Source organism: Cannabis sativa, chromosome 1 (genome assembly GCF_029168945.1).
Source record: "Cannabis sativa cultivar Pink pepper isolate KNU-18-1 chromosome 1, ASM2916894v1, whole genome shotgun sequence".
Classification (NCBI taxonomy): domain Eukaryota; kingdom Viridiplantae; phylum Streptophyta; class Magnoliopsida; order Rosales; family Cannabaceae; genus Cannabis; species Cannabis sativa.
The window spans coordinates 29111336-29127463 of record NC_083601.1 but is presented as its reverse complement, the minus strand read 5'-3'; the positions used below and the strand labels follow the sequence as shown (position 1 = coordinate 29127463).

Below are 16128 nucleotides of genomic sequence, written 5' to 3'. Positions count from 1 at the left end.
GCCTTTGATAAGAACCGTCCTTCCCAACTAAGCATACGCTTACACACTTTGTCCTTCACGAAATCGAATACCGCATTCTTATTTCTTCTAATGGTGCAAGGAAGACCTAAGTACAGGCTGTTCTCCCCTGCTTCCTGAATTCCCATCTTTTGACAAGTGAGAGTACGCATAGCAGGCTGTGTGTCACAGCTGAAGAAGACAGACGATTTCGAAAAGTTTATCTTCTGTCCAGAGGCAATTTCAAAGTCATGAAGAAGAGTTAATATCTTGTCGGAGTCATCATCATTAGCACGACAAAATACATAACTATCATCATATCATGACGTACTTATTCACCTGACATTTATTTTTAAAAAATATTTTTCACTAAAAGTCTCCACTTCATAGCTTCCATTTCTCTCATGTTTCAGAATTCAATAATTTATATTCTATTTAATGAATTTTTTTATATATATTTTTAAAATGACTTTTTTTTTTATTAATTTATTAATAGATTTATACACTACTTATTTATTATAGTGTGGTTTAAGAAGGGAAATTTGACAATATATGCTTAAAAATAAATGGTACACTAAAAATATGCTAGCATATTTTACATTATGCAAAATATACTTAAACCATTTTTTCCTTACAATTTTACCCCTAAAACAAATAAAAAATAAAATTCATAACACTTTCTCTCTCTCTATCTCTCGGATTTCTCGCTCTCTCTCTCTCTCTCTCTCTCTCTCTCTCTCTCTCTCTCTCTCTCTCTCTCTCTCTCTCTCTCTCTCTCTCTCTCTCTCTCTCTCTCTCTCTCTCTCTCTCTCTAGAATACACACATTGCCACCACCGGAGCTAGTGTTCGACCGCCTTACTCAAAGGGAACTTGAAACCCAACCAAAGCTCTAAGAAAGTCATTCCTTTAAACAATAATGGGTATGTAATTTCTTTAGTAATTATTGTTTGATTTAGATGTATTTATGTTGAAAGTAATAGATCTACACATATCCGTGGTTTTTATGTACCCTTTTGACACCCTTTGTCAATGAAACACGAAATGCAGCAAGTCTGCGTGTTTACTGGTTTTTTTGCAATTTTAGCAATATTTTTCGACATGGTTAGCGACATTTAGCGATTACTAGCTGACAAGAGGTTAGGGATGACATTTAACAACATGTATCGACATGTCGCGACACAAGTCGCGACACATAGAATTATTGTGTTATATTGTGGATATTTTTATTTTTCTCGACACGTTGGCGACGTTTGTCGACATACTTTTTTTGTAATTGGTTCGCGATAAGTAGCGATAGGTTCGCGATATCTTGCGACATCTTGGTTTTTTATAATTTGTGGTCATTTTGGTTTGCAGATTCAAATGTGTTTGTAGTTGTACTATATGATGGGGCTTGGGCAGTTGAAGGTTTCAACTGGATATTCAATAATCCAAAAAGTAAGATGTTAATGTTTGAGGTTGACACTACTTTAGAAAAGATGAATGATATTTTGTATGAAGAGTTGGATATAGACCCTATTGTGTATAAACTGAAAATAGAGGTGTGTTATATGTACATGAAAGGCAATATGATACCGCCAGAAGTTTTAGTGAAAGATAATCAAGTAAGATTGTTCTTAAGAATGAAGGCAAAAATGAGTGTGGAGAACTTGCTGCCACTGTTTGTGACTAAGGTTAAAAGGCATGCGCTTTTGGGGCCTACTCCGCCAACTGTCCTCCCAAGAAGTGTTGTTGGGAGTTTTGTCCCAGAAACAGATCCAGCCGTAGGGATGAATGAGCAGGCCCCTACTAATATAGATGAGGATAATAGGGTTGACTATGAATTTGACCAGTTCAATGAGTTTGATGGTGCATTTTACAACAATGATCCTATAGTAGATTTGAACGAGGATGGTGATGCGGAGTTGGAAGTTCATGAACCTATAGAGGTACCTTCTTTAAGGTTAGAACTACCTCCACCATCTCCACCACGTCCAAGGGAGCAAAGGAAAGACCAAGAAAGAAGAACCCCTCGGAGTGAAAATCATGAAACACCAGGCACCAGTAGCAGCCGCCCAGGTCCTCCTCATAGTACTGTACCATCTGATTTTGAAGTTTGTACAAAATTCAAACCTATTGTGTGGACAAGGGAAGACATAGAGGAAAATAATGTTTATACAACTTCTCTTACTGGTACACATTCAGGGGAAATATATGTTGGCAAGCTGTATACAAATAAGACTGAATTGAAAAATGTGGTTGGAAGGTTTGCATTGAAAATGAATTTTGAGTTCATGGTGAAGAAGTCTGGGACCGATGTTTTTTATGCAACTTGCAGGGGTTCAGATTGCAAATGGAGAGTGAGGGGGAGGAAGAGGGCACGTTGTGACATGTTTGAGGTTACTGTATTCCACAACGAACACACATGTAGCCTGGATTGTAGACATCCTGATAACCGTCAAGCAGTACCGTGGGTTGTTGGCCACCTCATTAAGAACAAGTTCAAATCAGATGGAACTAAGTACAAAGCTAAAGACATACAAAGGGATATGTTTCAGGAGTATGGGATCAAGATGAGCTATGAGAAGGCTTGGAGGTGCCGAGAGAAGGGACTTATGTATTCGAGGGGTACGCCAGCAGCAGCTTATAGTTAGTTACCTGGTTACTTTTACGTGCTGGAACAGAAGAATCCAGGTACTATTACAGACATTATCACAAAGGATAACAGGTTCAAGTACTGTTTCTGGTCACCGGTCGCTTGTAGGAGGGGATTTAAGTTTTGTCGTCCTGTGATTAGTATCGACGGCACGTTCTTGAAGACAAGGTTTGGGGGCACAATGCTAGTTGCTGTAGCGTACGATGCAAATAACCAACTGTTTCCGATTGCCTTTGCAATTGTTGACAGCGAGAATCATGACTCTTGGAAGTATTTCTTGCAAAAGTTAAAGGAAGCGATTGGGGAGGTTGAAAACTTAGTGTTTGTATCGGATAGGCATCAAAGCATTGAACATGCTGTCGAGGTTATTTTCCCCGAAGCATGCCACTGTGCATGCTACAAACATATTTCTATGAATGTCACCCACAAGTTCAAGACTGATGTATGTAACACGCAAATATGGCTGGCCGCTTACGCATGGTCGAAGAGGGAATGTGATAGACATTTGCAGGTGCTCCGACAGATGGATCCTCCCATCGCTGCTTATGTTGACAATATATGATTAGAAAAATGGGCTCGTCCTTATTGTCTAGGAGACAGGTACAACATCATGACAAACAACGCTGCAGAAAGCCTTAACAACGTGACTGAAGAATTCCGGGCATATCCAATAACTACTCTAGTTGAGTTCATAAGGTTCACACTACAAAATTGGTTTGCTAACCGTCTCGAGAAGGCAAGTAAGTGTGTTACCCCTTTGGCAACTCATTTTGAGGAAGATTTGATAAAGCAACACGAGGATGGTAGACGTAGAAGTGTCCTACGTAACGGTGCATAATTGTTTAATGTTGGAAGAGGTGCTGACGGTTCTGACTTTGAAAAAGGCGGAGATGTGAACTTAGTTGAGAGAACATGCACTTGCGGCATGTTCCAATTGTTGAAAATTCCTTGTCCCCATGCATGTGCCGCAGCGCTTACTCAGAATGTCAGTGTCTACGCTCTGTCATCCCCCTATTACACAAAGGACACGTGGAAGAATACTTACGATGCAACAATTAATCTTGTGGGCGAGGAGGATGAATGGGTGCTTCCAGAACACATGCAGAACATGAGAATCGGTGTACCAGTGGAGAAAAAACCTGTAGGTCGTCCAAGAAAGAGCAATGCAGGAAGACTACGGACTAACCGATTTCCATCGAACGGTCAAAAAGTTAAGGAACCACGCAAATGTTCAAACTGTGGCGCATTGGGACACAACAAAGCTACTTGCAAGGCCAGGGTTTGAGCATCATTTTTGTTTTTAAATTGCATGCATTATTATTATTATGGTTTATGACATGTTACTTGTATTTTTTTATGTATGACTATGTTTTATCGACATTTTTTCGACATTATTTTCTGTGTATGTGGTTGTTTACTCTCACTATCTCAGATTTTTGTATATAATTGTGTATTTCACGACACTTTGCGATATGTAGCGACATTTTCACGATATGTTTGGAAATTTAATTTATTCTGGACAAAGTGCGACTTTCCACGACTACACTAGCGACATGTCGCGATATAGGAAGAACTTTTATTAATTCTGGAAAAATTAAAAAAATCGCGACTTTCCACGACTACACTAGCGACATGTTGCGATATAGGAAGAACATTTATTAATTCTGGAAAAATTTAAAAACTGCGACTTTCCACGATTACACTAGCGACATGGTGCGATGTAGGAAGAACTTTTATCAATTCTGGAAAAAATTTAAAAATAGCGACGTTTCACGATTACTTTTGCGACATTAATGGAACTTTTATTCATTTAGTGAAAAGTCGATATCTAGCGACGTTTAACGATTACATTAGCGACATGTAGCGACATGTAGCCTTGCAATATTTGCATAGAGATCCAGGCTTCACTTGTTTACCATTTAAATAACCTAACTTGCAGCGACGGCAGCCTTCGGGGAACCCTGGTGGTGGAGCCGGCCATACACCTGTTTTGTTAAAAAAAATTTCAAGTTGTAGAAACCTCCACTCATTCATAAATCGTTCATCTTCAAAACGTTTCATGTCGTCAAGCACTTTTTGCATTTGAGGCGTAATTTCCCCACAATCAGGCTCCTGCTTGATCTCTTCAGGAGTAAGAATCGGGTATTTGCCCTTGTTCCTTCTAGTAGACATTGCTAAGAGAATTATCTTGTAGGGGTAAAAATTAAGAAAATGTGTAACTTATGAGATAGACAATTGGCTTTTATTGACAAAACTAGTAGTTGGGAAGGTGGGATAATAAATGTAAAAATTGAATTACACAATTGTACACATGTTTGTCATGCACAAAGCAATCTGGCAATTTTCGCAACATGTCGCGACACCGGGCGACATGTTATCGACATAGTGAAGTAGTTGGTTAGGTGGGATAATAAATGTCACACATTAATTACCATTTAATGTGGAAACGTCTTTTGTATCGACGTTTCGCGACCTATTTGCGACATGTTAACGACATCAACTGAAGAGCCAAAACATGATTTTACTATCGACATTTTAACGACATGTTCGCGGTGCTTTAGCGACATGAAACCAAACACTCAGAAACTAAATTTTTTCGACATTTAACGACATGTTAACGATTTTGTAGCGACATGTAAGTAAAAATTTTAAAATTGAACACTTTTCGATATATAAAAACTGTACAGTACTAAAAAACAACTATGCAACTATGTTTGTACAATTGTAATGGAGTTCTTAAAATACAAAAAAATTACAACCCTTGTACCTATTTTACCACGTTAAGTTCTGATAAAACAAGTCTACACACCACCGATCTCTGAACATTCTCATGTTATCATCTGTAATGTTGTCCAAGGACCGATTCAGCATTAGGTGTTCGATGTACTCAAGTGCATACACCCCGCAATCACCACTGAAAAATTAACAACAAACACATTTAGAGACTGAACTGCATTTAAAGAGTAATGGCAAATGAAATAATAATATACTATATTAACAATTACCTTGTTCTACTTTGGGGAACCACCTCACTCGGCATGCGTCTAGCATGCATTGATCTGAGTTGGCTACTGTCCCCTAAGTCCACATTCAGAATGTTGTTGTTCACTTGATCATAATAGCCAGTAGACCTCAGCAGATGTGGAAACAACTGAGTCCAAGGTAGCATGATGGCATCAAACTGTGCGTCGGTGGTGCATGCTAAATCATTATCGTACACCCGAATCTGCCACATATCAATATCTACCTCAACAGCAACCCAATGTTTTTGATGATCGAAGTACAGGACGAAGTATATGAAGTTCAAATCCTTCCAACATGGCATGTAACGGCTCTCCATACCCAGATAGTACTGGTTCACTGCATCTGGCCATTCAAACGTACTTCGTCACTGTCTGGCAGCGACTCCAAATGCCTATGAGGAATTGTGGAAGTGTTGTGTCCAAAATCACACCTGGCTGAGGGTACAACTCTGGAAAATGATGGCGTCTCCTCATCATCAAGTGTGATATGGCATCTATGTGCTGCATAAAAAAAAGAGAAGATTAATCAATGTCGTAAATAAAGTCGCGAAACGCTGCGAACAATGTCGTTAGATAAATTTGCCGAGTGTCGCGACAATGTCGTGATAATGTCGCGACATGTCGTTAAACAGAACGTACTAAAAAAATAATGATAATGTCGCGAGAATGTCGTGACAATATCGCGACATGTCGACAAATAAAACAGAAAGAAAAAACTTCTGTATCAGCAACAATGTCGCAAAAATGTCGCGACATTGTCGCTAACACATAGACAATAAAATATATGTTGCAAAAAACATCAAATATACTAATTAATTATTAAATACTTACATTATCGTGAAGCCACTCCGCCTTTAGAAACAATGTTGTGAAGAACTTGACATCGCCAACACCGGTGTGCACATTCTTAGGTCGGGCATTGGGAATGTCTCCAATCAACCACCTCTTGAACGTACGAAGCAATCTACGGTCTGTTGGTCTCTCCGGGTCTACGTTCTCTGGAAGAACTCGCCTCTTTTTCTTTTCCGCAGTGTAGTCGTTCAAGTACTTTGGCGGCTTCCTCTTCCTCACAAATGGCACATTTTCTGGGGTTCCAGGTAGAAGTAGGACTTCGTCCTGTGATTGTGTATCACCAATGGCCGTGATAATTGCTTCCAATGGAGTTGACGGTGCCTCGTTATCATCTGCTTCCCAATCTTCTGGGAAGACATCTTCGTTATCACTCTCCACTTGTTCCTCATTTTGCGGTGCAGGTGTGGGCTCTCCAGGTGTGGGAGCTCCTTTTACCATTGCCATCAACTCGTCCATCTTAGCCAGTAGAGTCTCCTTCGCATCTTTCGACTCTCTCGTGAAGGACCGCCTCATACCGAGATGGCTATTTACTAACCCCGTCCGTGCCAACATGACGGCTTCCGCCGGGACTCAAGCTTCTCCACCGGCCTCAATGCTATCCAACCTCTTTGCAAGGTCGGTGTCCACGGTTATGCTGGTTGGAGCGAAGGACCGAAGTAGATGGCTCGTGTACTTCAGGTGTCGGTGGTGGTGGAACTAAATTTGCCTTTGTCACGGCCTCGTTGATGGTCTTCGCTTGAGTTTCAAACACAGACTCCTGTGTACCATCAACGTCCACCGTTTGTTCCACATCCATCTCAAAGCAAAGAGGAGCTTTACCCTCATTAATACTCTTGAAGTATGCCTCTTCACTGGGCCGGGGAAACAAGCACTTCTTCACCACCAACTGAAACAAAAAAGAAAACACAGAATAATTAAAAACTATGAAAAGAAATCAAAAATTATGATAATCGCAAAAAGCAGCACAATGTCGCTACATGTCGATAACATGTCGCGACATATGTCGCGATAAGCGATGCAGCAATTTCTTTTGCGACATCGCATAATGTCGCTAACATATCGCGAACAATGTCGCGAATGTTCATTTTCAATAAATTTAAAAAAAATACAGAACAGTAAAGAAACATACCCGACTGTTGAATAACAGTGCAATGTCGGTTGCCTTGACATCTTGTTTCCGCCGGCCCTCCGTGTTTTCCACTCAACATTCCGGGAACTTGGTCCCGTTGCAGTGGGCATACTTCTTCCCCAACTTCTCAATTGCTTCGTATGCCCAGTACTGAAAGGCAGGTACATAGCCACTAACAGTGTACTTTGCCTCCTGAGCAATCTTCTTCCCCTTCTTCTTGTCAACATTATCCTTGTAATGTTGCATATTCTTTCCTAATGTCTCCATCAGCTTACGAAAAGCGCGCTCGCCCCACGGATACTTAAAGAAGAATTCGAGATCGTTAACAAACTTCAACATCTCAGGCCAAACTTGGACATTGCCCTCCTTTGATACTAATACACCTTCAATGAAAGCGATCAGTCCAAGCTTGTAGGCATCATCTTTATCTTCGCACCTCTCAAGTTGGAGCATAAGGGAGTCCAACTGAACAGAACTCTTCCCTTCAAAATAAGTCCGAACTAGATGGTCGTTGGACTTGGCGTGTATTTCCTCGTCTGTAGCGGCACTACCCATAGGTAAGCCAGTAATGAGTCCAAACTCTATCCGTCCGAATCTCATGTCATTTCTCCCTACATGAAACCAAACCTCATCCTCCTTTTCTGTGTCCACTTTCATTTTTTGTAAGAGGAGGCTGTGGACCAACGCGCCGGAGAAAGTCAACTCTCCAGCTTCCCAAAAGTGTCCGAAAGGACTAGCCTTCACTGTGTCAACCAAATCCATCTCAGTAAACTTGGCCTTGATATATCTGAACCTATCTGTACCCCGATAGGTAAGACGTCCCGTGAAATGCGAGGAAATTGGAAGTTTAAGTTCAAGAGTCATCTGCAAAATTGTCAACAAATTTGTTAGAAGTATGTCGTGAAACATGTCGCAGTATGTCGTTATACATCGTGAAACATAATCCTAATCAAATCGCCAAATATGTCGCTACTATATCGCTAATGAATCGCTAAACACAAAAAGAAGGATGAAAAACTAGTCCTATGTATAACTATTATATATCGCTAATCATGTCACATATGATCGCAAACATGTCGCCAAACACACATACAAGTCGATAAAAATCACGAAACCTACGTACTAAATGCAATATCGCGAATTATGTCGCTAGTATATCGCCAACACGTCGTGAAAACCACGGTTATCATAAAATCCCCAACTTTTCTAGACGATATCGCGTTATGTCGTGAACATAGTCGCGATACGTCGCAAATTTTGCACAAAAACCAGAAAATATACCAAAACAATGAAATTCAAACGAAATCAAACAAATTGAACATAAACTAACTACATTAATTTACAATGAATCACAAACAATTAAAAAGTAATGAAACAACAAAAAAGTTTAGAAAAATACCTTCTTTTATTGTTTTGGATCTGGGTTTCGTTTGGGGGTGTCGCGAATTGAGGTTTCTCGATCTCGTCTCCGGTGGTAGCGATGTCCTCTGCTGGTCGTCTGGGGTTTCACGATTTCTTCTTCGAAGAGTTCGCGATGTCGTCTGAGATTGGTTTCGCGATTTCCTCTGGACGTCTGGGGTCGAGTGGTGAGGGGGTGGTCCGTCAGTGGAGAAGAAATGGGGTGTCGTGGGTGGTCCGGTGAGTGGGGTGAGTGGGGTGTCTGGGTTGCGAGAGAGAGAGAGAGAGAGAGAGAGAGAGAGAGAGAGAGAGAGAGAGAGAGAGAGAGAGAGAGAGAGAGAGAGAGAGAGAGAGAGAGAGAGAGAGAGAGAGAGAGAGAGAGAGAGAGAGAGAAAAAAAGTGAGAGTTAGAGGGAGAGTGAAAGTTTAAAATAGGGAGGGTAATGTTAGGATTAAAATTAATTGGAGAGTATTTTTTTTTATTTTTGTTTACCTAGTATATTAAAACAATATATGCTATTTTTAAGCATATATTGTCAAATTTCCCTTTAAGAATATCCCATACCACATAAATAATAAAATAAATATATCAAAAATTGAAATTCATATTCTATTTTTAGTTTTTTTTTTCTTTATTACTTTGATGATATATCATATGACATGTAAACGATATACATTACAGCAATATGAATATACCGCAAATTTAAATTAATTTCTTATTAAATGAGTTTTTTTTTCACAAATATACAATAACATACAAAAACCATATATCATTAACCTAAACATGTATACCATAGTAAGAAAAAAAATAATATGATGTATCATAGCACATAAGAACAAGATATACCCTACCACAAACTTAAATTAATATTCCATAATTTTTTTTATTTCATTCATTATATACCATAACACATAAAAACAATATAGCCTAATGAAATAAACTATATCTCAAACTTAAACTAATATTATCCACAACTTTTTTTCTCTCTTTTGTTCATTATATACCACATCATATAAAACTAATATACCACACTCTTAAATTACTGTTTTTAAGATTTTTATTTTTTTCTTAATATACTATAACAGATAAAAAAGATACACTATAGTGTAAAATAAATAACCACACACTTAAAGTAATATTCCTTTCTTTTGTAAGTTAGAGTAATATAAATATACTACAAATTTAAACTAATATTAAGAGTTTTCTTTTTCTTTTTATAATATATAGCATAACATACAAAATTCATATACCACAAACCTTAAGAGATATACCATAGTGAAAACTAAATATATACAAAATCTATCAGTTAGAAATAAATATACTAAAAACAAATAAATTTCTACATTTTTTTCTCTTTCCTTTATGTTATACCATAACAAATAAATTAACACACCACAAAGGAGACAAGAGATTGAGAATGGATAGAAAGCTACAGTAAAACTTTCAAGATTATAATTGTACATTCTTTGTCGAAATTTTAACAATAAGGACATTTTGCTAAATATTTGAAAAGGGGGACATTTACTTACTTTGAAATTTTAACAATAAGGCCATTTTGCTAAATATTTGAAAAGGGGGACATTTACTTAGTTTTGAGATTTATGATTATTTTCCATCTCAACTATTTCTTTTTTGTAATTGCTCAGTGAATTTAATTGCTCATAATCTTGCTAAAATAATTTTCTATGAATATGGCAAAAGTTTCGTAGTTGGAATTACTTGAATTTGTATAAATTTTTCATTGTGCTTGGTCGATGCCTAATAAAGTGTTTCATCCTATTAAAAAAATAAATAAAGATTTCTTGTTTATTTTTCCCTCCAATTTTATTTTTAATATTATTTTTTATTTTAAAAAATACTTATATAATTACATGTAAAAATTTGTTTTAAAAAGAAAAAGAAATTAAAAATATCTTACATAGTGTCAATGCCCTTCCATCTTCATTTTTTAAAGAGTAATGTGCGTTATAAATACTCAAATTTAACTACCGATTGCAAATAAATACCTGGAGGTAGTAATACGTTTTCGAACTCTGTAGGTACATAACCATTAAATATTAAGTCATTATCATTTTCTTATTGGTATATTTAAATTAATTTTTTAAAAATTTAATGACATTTTTCAATCAAGAATTGCCACGTGACAATTTCCACATAACAGCTACCTACAAAAGTTAGGTATTTATTTGCAACTGAGAGTTAAAGTTAGATATTTATGTCCCAAATTATTTTTTTTTAAATTCACATTTTTAAATAGAGTATTATATTTATTATTTTTTTCTACTACACTATTTGCTAACATGATTTTTTTAATAGTTTAAAATAATTGTTTTCTTTAGATTTTTTCACATTTTTAATAGTTTTAATTGTGTTTAACCATTCAAAAAAAATTGTGCTTAAAGTAACGTGATTTTTTTTTTTTTTCATTTTTTTCTACTAGATTTTTTAATAGTTTAAATAGGGGATTGTTTTCTTCACATTTTTAAATAGGGTATACGATGATTTTTGTCAGATTTTTTTAAAAAGATAATTTATAATTGTTTTGTCCCTTAATCACGGAAGAGTAAAAAAAATATATCATCTTTCTTTTTTATAGAAAATAATAAAAAAAAAATCTTCATCAAATAAGATTAAAAATTTAAAATATATAAAAACCAAATCCTAATTCTATGAGGATGTTTTAAATTTTAAAATTAATAATAAATCCTAGTAACTTGTTATAAATCTCTCCACACTTCTATATAAGAACATCTCGAACTAAATATTCAACTAGACTCTTTTTCTTCCGTTAGTGCAAGAATGGCGGTTGTTAGTCGTCGCTACGTGAGGTTGAGTTTTGATGATACTCCTTATATTCCTAATTTTACTCGTCATGATGGTATCAAATTTATAGTCTTTCATGTACGCTTAAGCCACACAATCATCGACTACTCTGAGAATTTATTATTACCAACTACCACTACTACTAAGACACATTACCTTGACCAAAGAAGCTTCTTGATAATGCATGACACCCTCACTCAAATCGTTCTCATGGGGTCGAATTTAGAGCTCCCCTTCATCGATCTCGCTACCCCCCACATATCAACTTTTGCGTTGCGCAATTTAGAAGCCAACCCCAACTCCCTCTATGTCGCTGTATCTATCAATATCCATACCATAACTGCACGCTTTCCTACTCCTCTTCAGCAACAGCAGCAAGACGAGGATGTACTTGACCGTAGCTTCAGAGAGGCGCTTGACACTGTTCAGACTGTCCCTGCCACGCAAGACTCCATTCGCGCCCTTCAAGACTTAAGCGATGATGACGACGGTTTGAGTAGCGAGACTTGCAGTATCTGTTTGGAGAAGATTTCATCTTTTGGTGATTGTAGAAGCAAAGGGGTAGAGATGCCTTGTTCTCATGTGTTTCACAAGGATTGCATTGTTCAATGGCTCGAAATTAGCCACTTGTGCCCTTTGTGCCGCTACCCAATGCCTACCACCACTTCTTCTTCATCTTGATCAATGATGATACTGTTAAATTTACTCCAACTTTACAGATTATCAACTTCCTGTAATTTTCTGTTTTATATATATTCAGCAAACTGTAACTTTGTTTTGAGTTGTAATTATTGTTTTCTTTTACCTTTTCTTTCTTTCTTTGTTAGAATGGTATGCACTATTATATCTTTCACAAATATTTCCATAAGAAAACTGTAAAAACATGTCCAACTTAAATAATCATTCCAATATATATGAGTTAAAAGTTTTTATTATTGTTGTTGTTATTTATTTGGAAATATAGATATATAGTTATAATCTATAAGAAACTAATACATGATTATATATGAAACTCAAGATATATAACAATCAAATTTGCGAGGGAAAAATATGGAGAGCATAGTGTAATAAGAAAAGAAATAACGACTTAAAATGGAAAATAAGAACTAAGAAATATTGTCATAAACTATCTTCAACAAGTTCTTACTACAAAAGTTAAACAAAAGAAAAAGGGTGAAGGGTTGAGGCTGCTTCAAAAGTTAAATATTTAGATTTTTATTTCAATAAGGTCAGCATCTGAATATATAAACTTGAATACTTTCAATGCTATTTTTGCTGCAACTGCTGCCGTTTATATATTTATTTTCATTTGATTTTAGAAACAGATTTTGTCATCCATTTACCATGTCATGTTTGTTTATGTATTTTATGCCTTATAATTTTTATAGGATTCCTTTGAATAAGAAGTAATTTATATACTGCAGTTTGTTTCTGGTGTTGAATAACCATGGTGAAGATATTCAACAGCTGATGTGCAATCTCTGTAGGAAATTCAAGTGGAGTTCATTCGAGTATGACCACTTCTCAAGGGCATATAGTCTAGTTCTAAGGCTTAAAATCAGGTTTACTAGATGAATGTTAATACTCACATTCAGCATCATAAATCTTAAGTCCATTTTCCAATACTTTTACTGCCACATCTTATCCCTCTAAAAGTGTTCCTCTATTTACTGAACTGCAACTCCCAATTCCTATCTTGTTGCTCTCATTGATTCCACTTGTTACCCTTAAAAAGGTCATAATATGAGTTGCTTGAGGTAAGAATGTACGTAAGTTCCAGGCTGATAATAAAGTGCTGCCTATTGAAAAAAGGAAAAAAAAAAAAATTAGTGCCATTCTCTTGCAATTAAACGGATTTTCTCTAAAGCGCGATATTTAGTTAATATATTTTTTTTTTGGACTTTTTAATATCTTAAAATATATTCATATATAATAATTTTTGAAAGAAAAATACAATTATTTACATTATAATTTTTTTAAAAAAAAAATGATGATTTATAATTGTTTTATCTTTTCAATTTAAATCACGAAAAATAAATAATGTTGCCTGCATATTTAAATCTTCATTTAAAAAAAGAAAAAAAGAAGGTAATAATCCTTAAAGGAAACTTAGTCAAAACTAATAAAATCTAAAAAGGAAACTAAATCCTAATCATATTAGTTTAGGAAACTTCTATATCTCTTACTCCTAATACGTTTATTATAAATCTCTCTACTGAAGTTTTATATATGAGTGTATTTCTCAATTAAATACTCATAGTTTCAAATCTCCAACAATAATACTCGACTAAGTTTATTATCATATCACTCTCTATTAGTAGCAAGTTTCATTCAGGTATATTTACTACTTTACAATGATTTTTTTTTTTTTTCACATTTCTGTTATGTAGTTCATAATATAATATATATATATATATATATATATATATATATGTAGCGTTTTTTCTTTTAAAATGCCTATAATGTCGCATATATAAAAAAAAATGTTTCTTTCTTGGATGTAGATATAAGGCTTGAAGAATAATGAAGCCGATAAGGAGAAAAAATAATGTCTCAAGAGAAATCAGTATTTCTTGTACAAAGAAAATTCAGAAACAAAGCAAGAGTGACCCAAAATTTACAGATGATGAGACTAGTCTTCCAATGAATTCAACAAAGACTATTGATTGGCTTCCCAATGATTTAATTGTGGATATATTAGCTCATGTTGCTACCATATCAATTTCTGATTTTTTTCAATGCTAAATTAAGGTAATTATATTACATGTTTATTTTATTCTCTTAATTAATAAACGTATCTCTTTCCCATAATATTTGAACCTTATATTTTGTATATATATATATATATATATTTTAATATAAGCAATATAAGACTTGGAGTTTATCAACTTTTTCTTAAAAAAATTTTATATTCAAAAATATTTAATTTGATCAAAATTGAGCCTAAGTAACTTATTTAATCTTCTATAAAACACAAGGTCCAAATATTACTTCTTTAAAAGCATCGGCTCCAAATGAGTAATAATATTGACACAACATCCAAAAGATAATATATAATAATTTATTATTATTATTATTATAAACTTAATTATCGTCAAGTTAATTTTTATTTCAAATTTAGTATTAGTGTTGCATCTTAAATTATATATATTCTTAATTAAAAATGTCATTTTTGTGCAGTTGGAAATTGTTTAATAAATTAGCCAAAGATAATGATCACTATATTTATAATAAATTATCACTTGATGAGCTTTCTTGTCACCCATGGGATTTGTACATGTCCAAGGAAGCAACTACCCTCTTCACAAAATGCCTCAACAGTCAAAATTCAGAAGCCATGTATCGATTAGGAGTGGTAATAATTACATAACTTTTTTAATATCACGCATAATTGTTTATTTTATTTTTAATTATATTTCTAATTTTTTTTCTATATATAATATTTATACAGACTGAATACTTGAATTTTCACAAGAAAAAGAAGTCTGGTGGACTGAATACTTGAATTTTCACAAGAAAAAGAAGTCTGGTGTGGAACTGTTAGAAAAAGCTGCCAATGCAGGTCATCTTGGAGCTTCTTATTTTATGGGTATCATCTTAATTTGTAAAGAAGAAGATGAAAGTGATGATGAAACAAAGCAAAGTGGTATTAGGCATGGAATACAATTGTTGGGTTGTATTAAAACAAGTGCCCAAATGAGAGAATGTCGTGAGAAATTGAAGCATATAGTTCAAAAATTATGGCTTACTCAAAATCATAACTTTCTCATTCCAAAGTTATTTCAGTGCCAATTTCCAAACCGAAAACCAAATTCGTGGCCTTTGTTGGATGATTATTCGCATACGTTATGTTGCAACACATGCCGATTTAACTATGAAATTGTTTATGTTTGCAATTTAGTAGCTGGTACTTCTTTGTTTTCATGTCAAACTTGTCAAGAATAATGGTTTAATATTTATTAATTATTTAAGAGTATTTGTTAATAAAGTACTCACTATTTGTTATATTAAAAATCTTCACTATTAAAAAAAATTGTAGAATTTTAATATTTTTTTATATAGTATTTATATAAAATTTAATACTTATCTTATTAAAATTATTTTCTTAAAAAAGATAAATAGATGCATTTATTTTCATTGCTTTGTAATCATTTTAATGTTTTTAAGTTTCTTTTTGAAAAATAATAACAAATAATAATTTTTAAATCATATTTCAAGCAAAAAGATTTACCCTAACATTTTCAAAAAAAAAAAAAAACTCGTTACATTT

At 34.7% G+C, this 16128-nt stretch overlaps 3 protein-coding genes across 3 annotated transcripts; all 3 read left to right on the top strand.

Annotated features, from left to right (window-relative positions):
* Positions 1–3243: 3243 nt before the first annotated feature.
* Positions 3244–3918, top strand: LOC133033700 (uncharacterized). The gene is made up of 2 exons (XM_061108744.1): positions 3244–3463; positions 3518–3918. The coding sequence occupies exons 1-2, from the start codon at positions 3244–3246 to the stop codon at positions 3916–3918; spliced, it is 621 nt and encodes a 206-aa protein (XP_060964727.1).
* Positions 3919–11834: 7916 nt separating this feature from the next.
* On the top strand, positions 11835–12539 carry LOC115704371 (putative RING-H2 finger protein ATL50). The gene has a single exon (XM_030631581.1). The coding sequence runs from the start codon at positions 11835–11837 to the stop codon at positions 12537–12539; it is 705 nt and encodes a 234-aa protein (XP_030487441.1).
* A 1833-nt stretch (positions 12540–14372) lies between these two features.
* On the top strand, positions 14373–15803 carry LOC133033692 (uncharacterized). The gene is made up of 3 exons (XM_061108726.1): positions 14373–14598; positions 15062–15213; positions 15375–15803. Exons 1-3 carry the CDS (start codon positions 14382–14384, stop codon positions 15801–15803), a joined length of 798 nt encoding a protein of 265 aa, XP_060964709.1. The 5' UTR covers positions 14373–14381.
* The last annotated feature ends 325 nt before the right edge of the window (positions 15804–16128 follow it).